Below are 16,191 nucleotides of genomic sequence, written 5' to 3'. Positions count from 1 at the left end.
GCGACTGTAAAGACGAAACGGAAGTGAGGAGGAGGCTTCACATCCGCTTTATATTCTAATCATGATCAGAGCTTCCGAGTCCCAGACTGTATGACCGGAAACATTTGAAAATTGTGGGAGGCAACAGTCTGGCCACGCGAGACTACAGCTAACCTTACTGTTTTAATTCTTATTTTGTTTTATTCAATTGCATTTCTATGCAGACGAATCCACAGACCTGTAGGCAGCCATAGCTGCGGTGTCGCGGTGTGGACATCGCAGCTATGGCTGCCTACAGGCAGCGTGTCTGTGGATTCGTCTATAGGCTTTGTGTAGCATAGTGGTTCTACAAGCTAGTCAGTGCTTTCTTCATGTGGATTCATATTATAATGAATGCATTCTGTAAATGCATTATGAAAGCAAACAGCAATATATTTATACAAAAAATACAAAATAAACAACAATAAACTTACTTGTACTTTCGAATACTTAAGTATTTGAGTATGTATGTAGTGTGTGTGTGTGTGTGTGTGTGTGTGTGTGTGTGTGTGTGTGTGTGTGTGTGTGTGTGTGTGTGTGCGTGCGTGCGTGCGTGCGTGCGTGCGTGCGTGCGTGCGTGCGCGCGTGCAGCAGTGTGTACTTACGTGTGCATTTCTCATTGGTGTGTGTGTGGTAGTATCCCTCCACGCAGCTCTCACAGTGCTGCCCTCTAGTGTTGTTCGCGCACGTCAGACACGCCCCCGTCACGCGGTCGCAGGCGTCCACGTGACCGTTGCAGTGACAGGGCTGACAGGGGCGGGGCTGACCCCCCATCCCCTGAGGGTCGCCGTGGAAACCTGACTCACATATGTGGCAGTGAGAACCTGTAGAACATTGTGGGATGTTGTTTCATCAGCGGAGGAAAGTAACTCAGTACATTTACTCAGCGGTGGAAGAAGCACTCAGATGTTTTACTTAAGTAAAAGTAGCAATACCGCAATATAAAAATACTCTGTTAGAACTAAAAAGAGCTTGTACATTGGCTATTTTTGAATGATATTGACACATTTTGAAAACTTTGCTGACCAGAGCAACCACAGTCTACTACTGTGTACCCAGTGTGTGTGCGTGTGCGTGTGCGTGTGCGTGTGCGTGTGCGTGTGCGTGTGCGTGTGTGACTTACCAGTAGTGCCAGGTGGGCAGGGGTCACAGGTGACCTTCAGTGACCTCGGGGTCACGGAGCAGGTGACCCCGTGGGGACAAGGACATTTGATACACTGTCGCTCTGCGTTGCTATAGTGACCAGGAGAGCAGCCCCGCCCGGCGTCACTCTGATCTGCTGAAAAGCATTCACCTGGAAGAAAGAAAGAAAGAAAGATATTCATACCAGTAATAGTTATAATTGCAACGTAGTCATTTATCAAGATGTTCTTATCCAGAGTGATAGATCAGAGTTAATTCCTCTTGAACCCGGTTTGCTGTGCAAGTGCTGACATTTTTACCATTTAGCTAATAGAGCCTGCTCGCTTGCTCAGGGGATGGATACATTGAATCTTGACCATCAGGTCAAAATTTGTGTCAGATCCTGTGTCTATAGGTGAGACATGACCTTTGACACAATCTAAATGTCTCAATAGACGAGCAGGGATACCAAATACAACCACAATTCACATTTTAACCCTGAGGCGATTCTTAAAAATATTTTCTAAAAACAGTTTTATGAAAAAAAATCAAAAACATTTTTTTCCCCAAGATTTTTCAAAAATAGCAGATCTACAAGCTCATAGCGCGGCACTCGGTGCCGCGCTATGAGCTTGTAGATCTGCTATTTTTGAATAGCCCAAAGAAATCTAAAGTGACACAGATGCGTTCCAGGTCTTAATGGGTTCATTTGGGGATTGGCTTATTTTTGTATTATTTTTCATTGTGTATCGCTTTGCTCTTGGTATTTCAGTATATTTGTATTACTGATTACACAGCACTTTGGTTCAACGCTGTTGTTTTAAATGTGCTCTATGAATAAAGCGGATTTCCCTTAACTGTTCACCAATTTCACTGCGATCCCAACAAAACACAAACATAAAGACCCTGTGCCCTATAGTTTCAAGGCCACGGCTTCATCCTCTCACCCGTCTCGGTGTCACATCCTCCTGCACAGCGACAGGGCTGACAGGGGCTGAAGGCTCCGTCGCTGGGCGCGGTGCGCTTGAATCCCGCGGCGCAGCGCTCGCACCGCTCTCCCAAGTAACCTTCTGGACAGCTGCACTGCCACGCCCACGTCGCCGGGACGCCGTCGCCGCGGCGGGCCGAAACCATGTTGACGTTGTCCAGGTAACCGCGCCCTAAGGGGATGGGGGGGGGGACAGTTGATTACTTCCTGTATAGTTACTTCCTGTCATGTTTACTAAAGAGTCAGAAATCCTCTTTTCACTTATTCTATTGAGATGTACTGTAGACAGACAGACAGACAGACAGACAGACAGACAGGCGAGTCTCACCATCTTGTCCAAACGATGCGCGGATCTTCAGAGCCGTCAGGTTGTGGAGGAGAGTTTGGAACTGAGTGGAGGACAGCTGAGGTCTCCATTTACTGCCCACACGCTCGTCCAACCTGCACACACGCACACGCACACACACACGCACACGCACACGCACACGCACACGCACACGCACACACACAAAGATCAATAACATTCAGCGTTGTGAGAAGTGTGTTTTTGTAAAAGCACTGGTTAATATAGCAGTGATAATTGGAGCCCGACCGATATCACTCTGGCCAATATATCGGCCATTATTTGACCTTTTGGACAACATCGGCATCAGCAATCATGTGTCCCGATTATTTACCACTTAAAACCAAGTACTTTTTGGACAAAATATGGGTCAAAACATCTGTAATCTGCACTCTAGGACACTGGTTCTCAACCTGTGGGCTGGGGCCCACTAGTCTAGTGGGTATTGCAAGTGGGCCCCCAAATAATCAGTAAGATTTTAATCATAATATAACATTAATATTAAAAAGTGATCCAAGGTGGTTGGAACACAACAATCAATTGTTAAACAAGCACGCGGCACACTCATCTGACCACTTAACCACCTGTTAAGTGGTCAGATGATTGGGCCGCGAATGCTGTCAATATTTTCAAGTGGGCCATGATCCAGAAAAGGTTGAGATTTGAGAACCACTGCTCTAAGACTCTACGAAATCGGGATTGGCATCAGCCCCGAAAAATCACACTCTGGTGACAACAACACCACACAGACCTGAAGGTGTAGGTGATTGTGTGACCACTGGGGACGATAGAGCGCAGTTCGCCCAGCGCGGCGGACACTCGCAGGCCGGATCCCTCCAGAACCACGTCGCTGGTGGACGGGTAGCGGACGCCTCGGTCCAGACGCAGAGAGAAAGACAGGTTCTGACCGTAGCTCAGCACCTGGTCCCCCGTGTAACGGGCTGGGCAGGAAGACAGGTTTACATTAATACATTAATATAAGTTTATAGGGATACTTTAATGAATTCATGTTTATGAGGAGAGGAGAGGAGAGGAGAGGAGAGGAGAGGAGAGGAGAGGGGAGAGGAGAGGAGAGGAGAGGAGAGGAGAGGAGAGGAGAGGAGAGGAGAGGAGAGGAGAGGGGAGGGGAGGGGAGGAGAGGAGAGGAAAGGAAAGGAGAGGAGAGGAGAGGAGAGGAGAGGAGAGGGGAGGGGAGGGGGGGAGGAGAGGAGAGGAGAGGAGACTCACAGGGAGCATAGAGGTAAACAGGGAGGCTGTGTTTGGAGATCACTTCCAGGTCTTGGTATTTAGGAGACCAGCGGAAGTGAACGTCTGACGTTGAAGCACCAGGGGGCGCTGCGGCACGCCAACCCTCGGGATCTGCAAAACATGTTTTAGTTCACATTTATATGCTTCAAAATATACCAACTTTTGATTAAAACATAATATATAATATTTTCTATCAAACACACACTATCCGTTTTCGTATATTTTGAGACATGTGACGTATAGCCTACTATGGATTCGGTAATATAAATGTTACCGTTTGTAAAAGAGGAGCTGATGTTGTAGACAGAGTAACCGCTGGTCTGGGAACAGCTGCTGGAGTGACCGTAACAGAAACACTGATGAACTGATGGCTGGTCTGCCTGATGCTCCCTGCTGGACAAACATAAACACACACACACACTGACACGTCGGTGTGCTGATCTGACCCTCTGTACTGCCTGAGTTGGCTCTGTACTGGTTTCTGACCTTTTTAACACCAAATTGGCCAAATTGTCAAATATTACATAAGAAATAGGCAAACGTTGTGAGCTTGTAGTTCAGCTATTTTCACAATATTTATATCTGTGGAACTGGAAACCCCAACCCCAACCCCTGCAGTTGGGGTTCAAGTGGCTAAATCAAAGCCTTACAGATCTACAGTGTACTAATCAGTGGTTCTCAACCTTTTCAAGCCGTGACCCCCCACAATAATCATATTTGAACTGGCTATTTTCACAATGTTTGCCTCTTTCTTACGTAACATTTGACAATTTGGCCAATTTGGTATTAAAAAGGTCTTAAAAATCCTTAAATTGTCACTTTATAAATGTGCAGATACCCTGTATCCACTCATACTGTATGTTGGTCTGTTTACTGTTGAGTGAGAAAACAATGTTACACATTAAGCTAATCATCTGGGGATGTAGGCTACTGTTATAGTAGTGTAGTTGTGTACCTGTATAAACATCCCTCTATAAGTATATTTTTGTGTAGGTGTGTGTAGTGTAGTTGTAGTGTCATTCAGCGTGTGTGTGTGTGTGCGTGGGCGTGCGTGCGTGCGTGTGTGTGTGTGTACCTGTGGTGACATCCCTCTGCAGTGACACCTCTTCCATCAGGACAGAGGTCACACCTGGAGCCAACAGCTCCTAACCTGCAGCTACACTGTCCCCTGCTGTCACAGCTTGGACCTGCAGAGCCTGAAGAAATACAAATCATCACTTCATTAAATCTCACAGTTTATTTCTATCCTTTGTCTAAACATATCCATATTTAAAGGGATATGTAATGACCCCCCACCCCCCATCGGTAACCCATGTGAAGCCTTGAATACATGGGAGAATTTTTGTTTTAGTTGCATTACTTTACGGCAAATGAAGAATCAAAAAACTAGAAAAGAAAGTAGAGAATGTTTGATGAATTGAAAATGATAGGGGGCCATGATTAACAATGGCAAAGCTAAACTAAATATTTAGTAATGGATACAACTAGATACAAGACCCTTTTATTATTATGATTATATGCTGAGAGCTGTGTTGGAGTTTATAAAAGGATTTCTGATTTTGCTGTTAGTTAATCCTTGATTTCTTTCATATTATATTTTTTCCAGTGGTGAAAAAAGTACTCAGATATTTTACTTAAAGGACAACTTTAGTTTTTTACAACCAATTTTCGTGATCTTTTTTATAGTGGGCGGGGGCATTCTGTCCGGTGGCTAAATATGTATTTTTTACACAATAAAAAAAGGTCCTGTGGTCTTTGATGGCCACATGTGAGTTATTGGGGGCTAGAAGAGCTACTGTAAATAATAATAAAGAAAACGTCGGGTTATTGTGTAAAGAAATACATATTTAGCCACCGGACAGAATGCCCCCGCCCACTGTAAAAAAGATTGTGAAAATTGCTAACACTATAGAAAGCAGTAAATTAAAAAAATGTAACACTCATCTTTTATTTACTTTAATTACAATCTAAAACATAAACCTTGGTTGTAAAAAAAACAAAGTTGTCCTTTAAGTAAAAGTATCAATACTGCAATATAGAAATACTCCGTTTCAAGTAAAAGTCTGGAATAAAAAATGTCCTTGAGTAAAAGTACAAAAGTATTGGTATCAAAATGTACTTAAAGTACCAAAAGTAAAAGTACAAAAATGTTTGAAAATAGCAGATCTACAAGCCCACAATGTGTCACGATGCGACGCGTTGTGAGCTTGTAGATCTGCTATTTTCAAATAGCCTATGTATAAATTAGGGCTAAAGTGGTTAAGTTTTGTAATGTAATAATTGATAATTGCAAAGTAACTAGTAACTAAAGTTTTCAAATAATTGTAGTGGAGTAAAACTACAATATTTGCCTTTGATATGTAGTGGAGTAGAAGTAAAAGTATTAAAAATTGACAATACTCCACTAAAGTAAAAAAAAAAGACCTCAAAATTGTACCTACAGTAAGTACAGTACTTGAGTAAATGTACGTTACACCACAGATTTTTTCAATTCATGATCAAGTGTTCTTTAGCCTACTCTCTTCTTTTTGGGGGGATTCTTAATTCCCTGTGAAGTGATGCCACAAAAACTAAACCCCATTTGGGAGTGCAGCCATATTGGACAGAAATTGGGCCCCTTCCTTGCTTCCTTCACAGGTGTTACCAATGACACTAATGAAGGCTCTGTTCCATTTAGTGTAGCACAGTGGTTCTCAATTTTTTTTAATTTCAAGGACCCCCATAACTCTGAGAGTGTACAAATGGAACAAGGAACCATGAGGGTCCCTGGACCACACTTTGAGACCCACTAGTATTTATTTCTAGTGAGCCAACATGCACAATATCAGCACCCTGACTCTGTTTGACCAGAATGGAACAGAGCCTTCATTAGTATCATTGGTAACACCTGTGAAGGAAGTCAGAAGAGGCCCAATTTTTAAAGAATATTCATCAAACTGCTCTCTCACCTATTGGGTTGCAGTGGCAGGGCGAGCAGCTCTCCCCCGCCCTCTGGTGGCGGTGTCCGTCCTTGCAGGTCTCACAGTGTCGCCCTGTGGTGTTGTGCTGACAGTCCACACAGTATAAACCCAGTGTGTCTGAGCGGCAGTACCGAGCCTTACCGTTACAAAGACACCTGTAGGCTGCTGGAATGACACAAATTGACACACAATTAACACAATAATAATACAAAACAATACTCAATGTAGCACTAGCACACAACACAATACAATGTCTCTACACCATTGGTTCTCAAAGTGGTACCATACCACCCCAGCAAAATTAGTTGATGCGTCACAATCATTTTAACCACTTAATGTTATACTTTGGCTATTCAAAAATAGCGGATATACAAGCTCATAGCGCGGCATCGAGTGCATATCTTTGAATATGTTTGTTTAAAGCGATTTTTTTTACTCAAATCTTTGTTTCTGGCCAGGGATATCCCTGGCACTAAATAATTTCAAATGGGGGATCCACGGCCAAATAAATATCAATTTGGGGGGTCCTTGGCATGAAAAGGTTTGAGAACCACTGCTCTACATCACCCTGTACCCTGGACTTAGACAACATTTCCAACATTTCATATTAATTTCGATACCACTGAAATTATAAAACAGCCTAACCTATACCATGTACAGTGTAAGTGAATAACAGGCAGCCTCAACCCCTTAGGAGTAGTCTAGCTGTTCTTAATTTGTCTGCAGCAAACTCTTCAATAATCCAATCAGTGAGAGATGTGGTGCTTAATTGAAATCTGGGCCAGTTCGTTTCATACACTTATAGTCATAGTTGACTGCAAGTGTGTTTTGATTAGTTTTTCTATCAGAGGTTTGAACAACTATCATGGACTTGTAAATACCTGCTCACTAACACAACATAGTATTGTATGAGTGACACACACAAGTCAAATCAGTTTCAGATGTGGGAAAGGAAGGACAAGCTCTCATGATGCACAAACCTGCGCCTTTAAAAGAAGAGTTATAGACTGCACCATTTTCACAATAACACCAGGGTGGGATTTCAGATGACAAGATGAAATGTGTTTTTAATTATAACAATACATTACTTTATCGTGTAAATAAATACATATATTATGTATGGTAGGCAGGTTGTATTTGATCAATCAAATGGTCAATCATAGATCTTTGCATACTTATTTTTAATACTTATTTTTTTCTCCCCAAAACTAGTTTCCCGGGGGGAAATCCGGTGGTGTTCACCTGGTAGGCCTATTCCTAAACGTATCCTCAGTAAACTATGCCCAAACCCAACCTTATTCCTAAACGTAAATTACCTCAGCAAAACTATGCCTAAACCTAACCTAATTCCTAAACTTAACCTCAGTAAAACTATGTCTAACCCTAAACTTATTTCTAAACTTATCCTCAGTAAAACAAATAACAGAATACAAGAACCGCTGGTCCGCGGAAAAAAATGGGGGCGAGTGTGTTTTGGGGCGAGTCTTCCGGTTACCCTATATTTGTATTGATATGTTATCAATATTGACTCATGTTGCTGCAAACGTCAAAGAGTCTAAAAGCTAGAACGTCTTAACATTTGTACAATGGCACGCAACCATAAAGAATCCTATATTGTATGGTGACGACTGACGAGCCGACATGGTCTTAACCAGCAGCTGAACAGGATTATAATTGCCTCAGGATCACTAATGTAATAATTACACCCATCTAGTCATTATGTGCAGTGATTACATCGATGGTGAGGTAAACCTCTGTCTCGAAGCTTCAGTTCCCACAGTAAGCAGCACATAGAGAGGCTCACAAGCAGTGGTGGAAAGTAACTAAGTACATTTACTTAAGTACTGTACTTAAGTACAATTTGAGGTATTTGTAGGCCTACTTTACTTGAGTATTTCCAATCTCAGAGGCAAATCTTGTACTTACTTCACTACATTTACTTGAAAACTTTAGTTACTAGCTACTTTTCAGATATAAATTATGATATAATGAAACATACATTAACCACTTTAAACCTATTTTATACCTAGGCTATTTTCAAATATATACTGTAGTACTTTTACTTTTGGTACTTAAGTACATTTTGATGCCAATACTTTTGTACTTTTACTCAAGTATTTTTTTTATTCTGGACTTTTACTTGTAACAGAGTATTTTTATATTGCAGTATTGGTACTTTTACTTAAGTAAAGAATTTGAGTACTTTTTCCACCACTGCTCACAAGCCTCCGCTTGTCGTTACGTTTGTTATCATGGAACCATGAGAGCTGAGTTTATGATGATGGAACCAACAGGTATGTCCACGATGGAACCCTGGAGACAGCCTAGGAGACCACAGACCTCTGTCTGCCTGTCTGTCTGACTGTCTGCCTGTCTGACTGTCTGCCTGTCTGTCTGTCACACCACAGACAAACCACAGACAGAGCCGACACAGACCATTAACACTACACTGGCTCCTCCCTGGGCGAGAGTTATTATTCGCACCTTCTGTTTCAATAATATGTCTGTCTGTCTGTCTGTCTGTCTGTCTGTCTGTCTGTCTGTCTGTCTGTCCAATTTGCATTGTAGGAATTTATCAGATGTTCTTATCCAGAGCAACTTACTGTACAATAAGCAAGGTAAACACATACAATGCAGAGAGACAGTGCCGATCAGTAAACTAGGATCAGGTAAACCAGGAACCTATTAGCATCAGTCTAAAGTAACAATTCTGTTACATTTTAACATTGTGGTCAAGAAAAACAAGCCTAAGTGACAAAAACATGAGAACAAATGGACCACGGTACTGTATGCCTGCATGGTTGTCATAATAACTAAGCCAGTCGCAAGCATCAATGAACAGAGGGTCTTGATGAATCTTGATGAATTGAACACACAGGACCACAATGGAAACAAGCCCTTAGGGATTTTTGTGTTTTCCTTTTAGCATCATTGTGTAATTATACCACTGTACTATTTGCAAACTTCAATCAATCAAAAGCAGGAATTCGCGGTACGGGGAGAATTAAGTGCTGAGTAAGTAAGTTGTCTGTCTGTCTGTCTGTCTGTCTGTCTGTCTGTCTGTCTGTCTGTCTGTCTGTCTGTCTGTCTGACTGACTGTCTGTCTTTCCTTTTAGTTTCCAGCCACTCTTAAGCCAACACAGTACAAAAAAAGTTAATTAAACTCAAAGTGAACTTAACCTATACAGTTCATTTGAACCACATGAACCCCATAACGTCGCTATTCTGGAGGCAAACATACAGTAGCTCATCTACAAGCTAACAATGTGCTCTGACTCTGAGAAATTCGGTGTAGAGGTAAAAAAAAAAGGAGGTGGCCAATATAGAGCCCTGGGGGACCCCGGTCAATGAAATATACTGGTTGTAAATTTAGAAATGGATAAAATAACACTAAAATAACACTGAACACTGTGGGATTTATACTTTGTATGGTATGTACACTTTAGATAGCAGATATAATTTCTTATTATATGTGAGTCTATTTTGGTCCAACACAACACACCATTATGGGGCATTTCAACACATTTTAACAGCCTCATATTATTGAAGTATTCGACTTGTCATGCAGTTATTGAAATTATCATTCAAATAGCTGCCAGTACAAACATATTTAAGTCACAGTCAACATACATCATATTCTACAGAAAAAACAAAACAAAAAAAAACATCCAAGATTACAAGTTACATTGTACATAAATGTGATTTGAATGTACATGGAATATGTTCTTGAAGAATAATTACCATCAAAGCATATCACTGCTGTCTGGCAGAAACGTTGTATCTCCATATTCCAATTTTCTTTTTTCCTGAATTCATGGCCAACTTTGTTACACTACAGTGTCACACAGAAGTAGCTAAAATAGCAGTATCTACAAGCTCGAGCTTGTAAATACTGCTATTTTAAAATATATTGTTAAGTGAAAAATGGTTAAGTGTGTGTGGGTTTGGGTTTTATAAATATTGAACCAATTAAAAGTATTAATGAGAACTTGTGACTAAATAACTAAATTAGATCCATCGGAACACAGGTTTTTTTCCCCTCCATATTCTGAAAAGTAACGGTTTCTGCCTGACAGCAGTTATATGCTTTTGGTGGCTGACAAAAAAAGAGGTGGCAGACAGTAAAAATGTGAATAATAAAATCAGAGATAGTTTGAAATAATAACTTAATAAAAACTTACATTGTAAATGGTAGGTGGCGTGTACGGCACAGATCAGAGTGAAGAACGCACACAGAGATGGCCAACATGTCTTCATGATGGCTGATTAAATCCTTTCAATGAGAATCAACTTTAATCCTTTGATTGCGGTTCAGTGTGAAAAGAACAGCAGAGCACACTGCTTTATAACGCCTGTGTAGCCTCCAGCATGTTGTCACACGCCGCTCACTGTACTGTGTGAGACACATTTAGTCATATCTGAATCACACAGGGCACACACACGCACACACACACACACACACACACACACACACACACACACACACACACACACACACACACGCAGAGGCAGGAAGTTGTGTGTGTGATAGAACAGGGTGGTGTTGTGTGATACAGACTGTGGTCACTGCTGGTGATTTTACTGGGAGAAAAATCGAGAGGTCCTGGTAGGAGATAAAACCAGCAGTACTAGAGGTCCTGGTAGGTGATAAAACCAGCAGTACTAGAGGTCCTGGTAGCAGATAAAACCAGCAGTACTAAAGGTCCTGGTAGGTGATAAAACCAGCAGTACTAGAGGTCCTGGTAGGTGATAAAACTAGCAGTACTAGAGGTCCTGGTAGGATATAAAACCAGCAGTACTAGAGGTCCTGGTAGGAGATAAAACCAGTAGTACTTAAGGTCCTGGTACACTGCCTGTCCAGAACTCTGCATGTCCAGCCAGTCTTCAGCTTCCAGTGATGTCAGTCAACAATCAGCTTTACCTTCACCAGCTGCAACGTTAAAGTGATGAACACATTGAAGCATTAATGATTGCAATACAATACTAGGACTTTTACTTGTAGCAGAGTATTTCTACATTGTGGCATTGCTACTTCTTCCAACACTGTCATTGACTGTTGAGTAACAGACAGTGAAACATATGGTTGTGTGTGTGTGTGTGTGTGTGTGTGTGTGTGTGTGTGTGTGTGTGTGTGTGTGTGTGTGTGTGTGTGTGTGTGTGTGTGTGTGTATATATACACACACACACACACACACACACACACACACACACACAGACCTGAATATTGTTCACAATTGTAGCAATAATCATAAAGAAAAGAAAGAAAATGTGTCTGTTGGTAAACAGAAAGGTGCACCTTAACTACTGTGTGTGTGTGTGTGTGTGTGTGTGTGTGTGTGTGTGTTCTATGAAATCTGTATCCGTAGGGTGCGAGACACTCCCTGGGAGACACACACAGACTGATACAACATGACGAAGGGAAAGAAACACCCTGAGGGAAGCAATTCAGACATTTGGTGACGGCGGCCACACCCCAACACACACACACACACACACACACACACACACACACACACACACACACACATATGCGCACACACACGCACGCACGCACACACACTATGCCACTCCCTTATCTTACCTGGTCTGACAAACACTCACACTCACACAGACATGCACATACTTGAGCACACACAGCCACACCCTTCCCACACACGTGCATGTGAAAGTATTTTCTCTCTCCCTCTCTCTCTCACACATGCACGCGCGCGCACGCACGCACACACACACACACACACACACACACACACACACACACGCACACGCACACGCACACGCACACGCACACGCACACACACACACACACACACACACACAGAGAGCGGTTTGAGGTACGGGAGTGTGTGTGCATGTATAGACAGGACGTGAGTGTATGTGTGTTGTTTCTACCATTGGAAAGACATTAGTTCCCAAGAACAAACACTCTCTCTCTCTCTCTCTCTCTCTCTCTCTCTCCCTCTCTCTATATCCCTCTCTCTGAATGCAAACACACAGCCACACCCTGCCTCTACCTGGTTACTATGGCAACACCACATGTTCCGCAAACCATTTCACCACTGTCTGAAAATTCATGTCTTCAGGCTCCACCTCCAGGCTCCACCTCACCCCCCTAGCACTCACCTCTTCAGCCTCCACCTCACCCCCTAGCACTCACCTCTTCAGACTCCACCTCACCCCCTAGCACTCACCTCTTCAGACTCCACCTCACCCCCTAGCACTCAGACTCCACCTCACCCCCTAGCACTCACCTCTTCAGCCTCCACCTCACCCCTAGCAATCACCTCTTCAGCCTCCACCTCACCCCCTAGCACTCACCTCTTCACACTCCACTTCACCCCCTAGCACTCACCTCTTCAGACTCACCCCCTAGCACTCACCTCTTCACACTCCACTTCACCCCCTAGCACTCACCTCTTCAGACTCACCCCCTAGCACTCACCTCTTCACACTCCACCTCACCCCCTAGCACTCACCTCTTCAGACTCACCCCCTAGCACTCACCTCTTCACACTCCACCTCACCCCCTAGCACTTACCTCTTCAGACTCACCCCCTAGCACTTACCTCTTCAGACTCACCCCCTAGCACTTACCTCTTCACACTCACCCCCTAGCACAGGTCTTTCCTTGCCAACTGTATGTTTTGATAGATATTAGTTACTATGCAGATGTATGTTGGTTACTTGGTCACATGTTATGTTATTTAAGAAGACACACATAGCTATACTGTTTGCTTGACCACAAATGTATCATTGCTATTCAGATAGCATTGTTTAGACAGATGCTAGGTTAATTGTTTACCTGGTATCCTATAGTTTCAAATGTACAGATTGTTATTTAGATAGCATGTTGTTTAGACATAATTATGCTAGGTTCATTGTTTACCTGAATGTTTTTTCGATGCTAATGAGACAGATGCTATGTTCATTGTTAGTTAATAGTTTAATGTACAGAATGTTATTTCGATAGTGTTGTTTATTGCTGTTTTATAACGGGTCGTTTTGAAGTGCTACCGTTTTCTTTGCACTCCATTAACGTGGGCATTTACCCCGTTTGTTGACTAGGGTTTGTGACATTTAATCTGATCTTATACTTTGTAAGTTGCTCTGGCTAAGAGCGTCTGATATAAATGCCACATCATACTATCATACTATCATACTATAATTCTAGTAACCTCTGTAGTGGTGGTGAGTACGTGAGTGAAGATACCCGGTTCTCCTCACTGGCTGGACCAATTGCTCTGATTTTGCACACAGCCATTGACCATTACCATCTGAACGCAACTGTGAAGCCCGTTTTTCAATTTCATCAAATCTCAGCTTCTTATTAGCGTTTTTGTGTCAAACACTGTCGCCATGGTTACGGGGCTGCCCAGCTATGGGACGAACTGCCTCCCGGGTTGCCAGATCATGTGCGCATATCCCCCCACGGATGCGCTGCGCCGACCGGGTATGGTCTAGTTGTCATAACTTTTGGAGACATTCATTCCATCTCCTGGGGACACCAGTGTTGTCCACAGTTAGTTTTAAATCTTTAGTTCGCGTTTTGACATATTTTTTCAATTTCAGTTTAGGATAGTTTTTGTAAGTGGGTTTGCTAGTTATTTTTTTTGTTTTTGAAGAGGCTCAGTGTAGTTTTAGTTTATTTGTATTGGATTTAGTTTTATATATGGGTATACTGTATGTCAGAGGTGAGATTCAAAAAGTATTCTTCTTTTTAAAGGCATATTTATTATCTCCCCAATATACTAGGTATAATGACAAAGACTAAAACTAAGCATAACTAAACGTTTTCTTTATTATTTTAGTTAGTTTAAGTTTTGCATTGTATTAGTTTTGTATTCATTCAAGTAATTTTTTTCAGTCAAATAAAACAATATTAAAACTTTTTTTTGTCATTATTTCATTTCATTAACTATAATAACCTTGGTCTATTAGACAAACTGTCTTCCTCTCAGACAGACAGACAGACAGACAGACAGACAGACAGGACACTGACTTGAGGACAGGGAACAACAGAGTGATTCACAGTCCAGTCTGGAAACATTAAAATAGAATCTTCAGAATAAAAGTTCTCATTGTTTAGCGAACTCAGCCGAGAGTCGACATTTAGGACGGACAGACAAACGACTTCTTCACATCCATGAAGAAACTAATCTGTACTCTGTAATCCTTTTAGTAAGGTTCTTCAACCGGGGTTCCGAGACCCCAAGAGGGTCCTCAAGAGTTAATACAGGGGGACCGGCAAACATTTGTCTGATAAGAAAACAATAAAACATGTAAATGTCTGAAAATACACATTAAAATGAATCAAATATTATTAGCAAAGATAATGTGTAAACAAACAAAAACATGTAGTTATGAGTGTTACTACATGAAGTCATCACATCTGCAGCATCACTTGCAGACAACCCATAGTCACATAAAATAAAAATAAACCTGTAGAATACTTCCAAGCTAGTCTCACATCTCTCAACGGTCCACAGACATTGATGAGACAATCATAAATGGTGATCTAGCTTTCGAAGACCCTTAAAGGACGACTTCACCCAATTTCAACCTATCGTCATATAATTGTCCTGCACAAATGCTCATGATAAAATGGTATGATTTCTTTTTACCCGGGCCGTCTCATGGGAGGGCTGTGGTGGACGCTTCAGAAGCCTGCAGTTTCCATTGACTCGGATACCCCATCGATGATGTCACTGGTAGACGGGTATCTGAACTGTCCACAGGCCTCCTCTGTGACAGAGACGGGGTAAAATGGCACCATATTATGCTGAGCATTAGTGAAAATGGGTGAAGTCGTCCTTTATAAGTTGCAGTTGAAAGGCTTTCTCAAAGATATATGCAACACAATTGTATACAGTATATGTACAGGGGGTCTCTGCTTCATCTCTCTCAGTTAACCCATTAAGACCAGGAAAGCATCATTTGTGTCATTTTAAGATTTCTTTGGCTATTCAAAAATAGCAGATCTACAAGCTCATAGCACGGCACCGAGTGCCGCGCTATGAGCTTGTAGATCTGCTATTTTTTTTAAATCGTGAATATTTGTGCAAATCTTGGAATATATATATTTTTAAGCGAACATTTGTAAAATATTTAGTTCCAGGGACTCCCAGAAGCAAAGATTTGAGTTACAAACGTAAAAAAAAAGAAAAGAAAATCAAATATTTGCAAAAAATTTCATCATTTAAAAAAATAAATAGCAGATCTACAAGCTCATAGCGTGGCACTCGCTATAGCCAAAGAAATCTTAAAATGACACAAACGATGCTTTCCCGGTCTTAACCCATTTAAACCTGAGGCCGATTCTAAAAAAACGTCTTCTAAATCCAGACATTAGTTTTCTGAAAAAACGTCCTGAAAGGTATAGTTACAAGGCCCCTGCTCTACTGTACAGAACACACAGAAACGGCAAATACAACATATTGCATTCACCATACTGTACATTATGCACGAACGCAGCAAATGCACACTCCATAAATAATGAACTTACAACAGGGTTTCTC

At 41.9% G+C, this 16,191-nt stretch overlaps 1 protein-coding gene across 3 annotated transcripts in view; it reads right to left on the bottom strand.

The window, feature by feature from the left end:
• lamc2 (laminin, gamma 2) overlaps window positions 1-11,059 on the bottom strand; it is a 26,099-nt gene extending 15,040 nt beyond the window's left edge. Inside the window, exons 1-10 of one of the 3 annotated variants that reach the window (XM_084056523.1) lie at window positions 10,861-11,059; window positions 6,668-6,844; window positions 4,795-4,915; window positions 3,994-4,112; window positions 3,699-3,830; window positions 3,223-3,412; window positions 2,457-2,569; window positions 2,088-2,300; window positions 1,142-1,312; window positions 624-842 (exon numbers count right to left, since the gene is read on the bottom strand). In XM_084056523.1, coding sequence (XP_083912649.1) covers window positions 624-842; window positions 1,142-1,312; window positions 2,088-2,300; window positions 2,457-2,569; window positions 3,223-3,412; window positions 3,699-3,830; window positions 3,994-4,112; window positions 4,795-4,915; window positions 6,668-6,844; window positions 10,861-10,936 — 1,531 coding nt within the window. In that variant the 5' untranslated portion in view covers window positions 10,937-11,059. The remainder of the gene's footprint in view (window positions 1-623; window positions 843-1,141; window positions 1,313-2,087; window positions 2,301-2,456; window positions 2,570-3,222; window positions 3,413-3,698; window positions 3,831-3,993; window positions 4,113-4,794; window positions 4,916-6,667; window positions 6,845-10,860) is intronic. The other 2 variants (XM_084056524.1, XM_084056525.1) reach the window with 2 other exon arrangements.
• Window positions 11,060-16,191: the final 5,132 nt, after the last annotated feature.

Source organism: Gymnoscopelus microlampas (genome assembly GCF_963454915.1).
Source record: "Gymnoscopelus microlampas genome assembly, chromosome: 5".
NCBI classification, from domain to species: Eukaryota; Metazoa; Chordata; class Actinopteri; order Myctophiformes; family Myctophidae; genus Gymnoscopelus; species Gymnoscopelus microlampas.
This window is presented reverse-complemented; position numbering and strand designations above follow the sequence as displayed.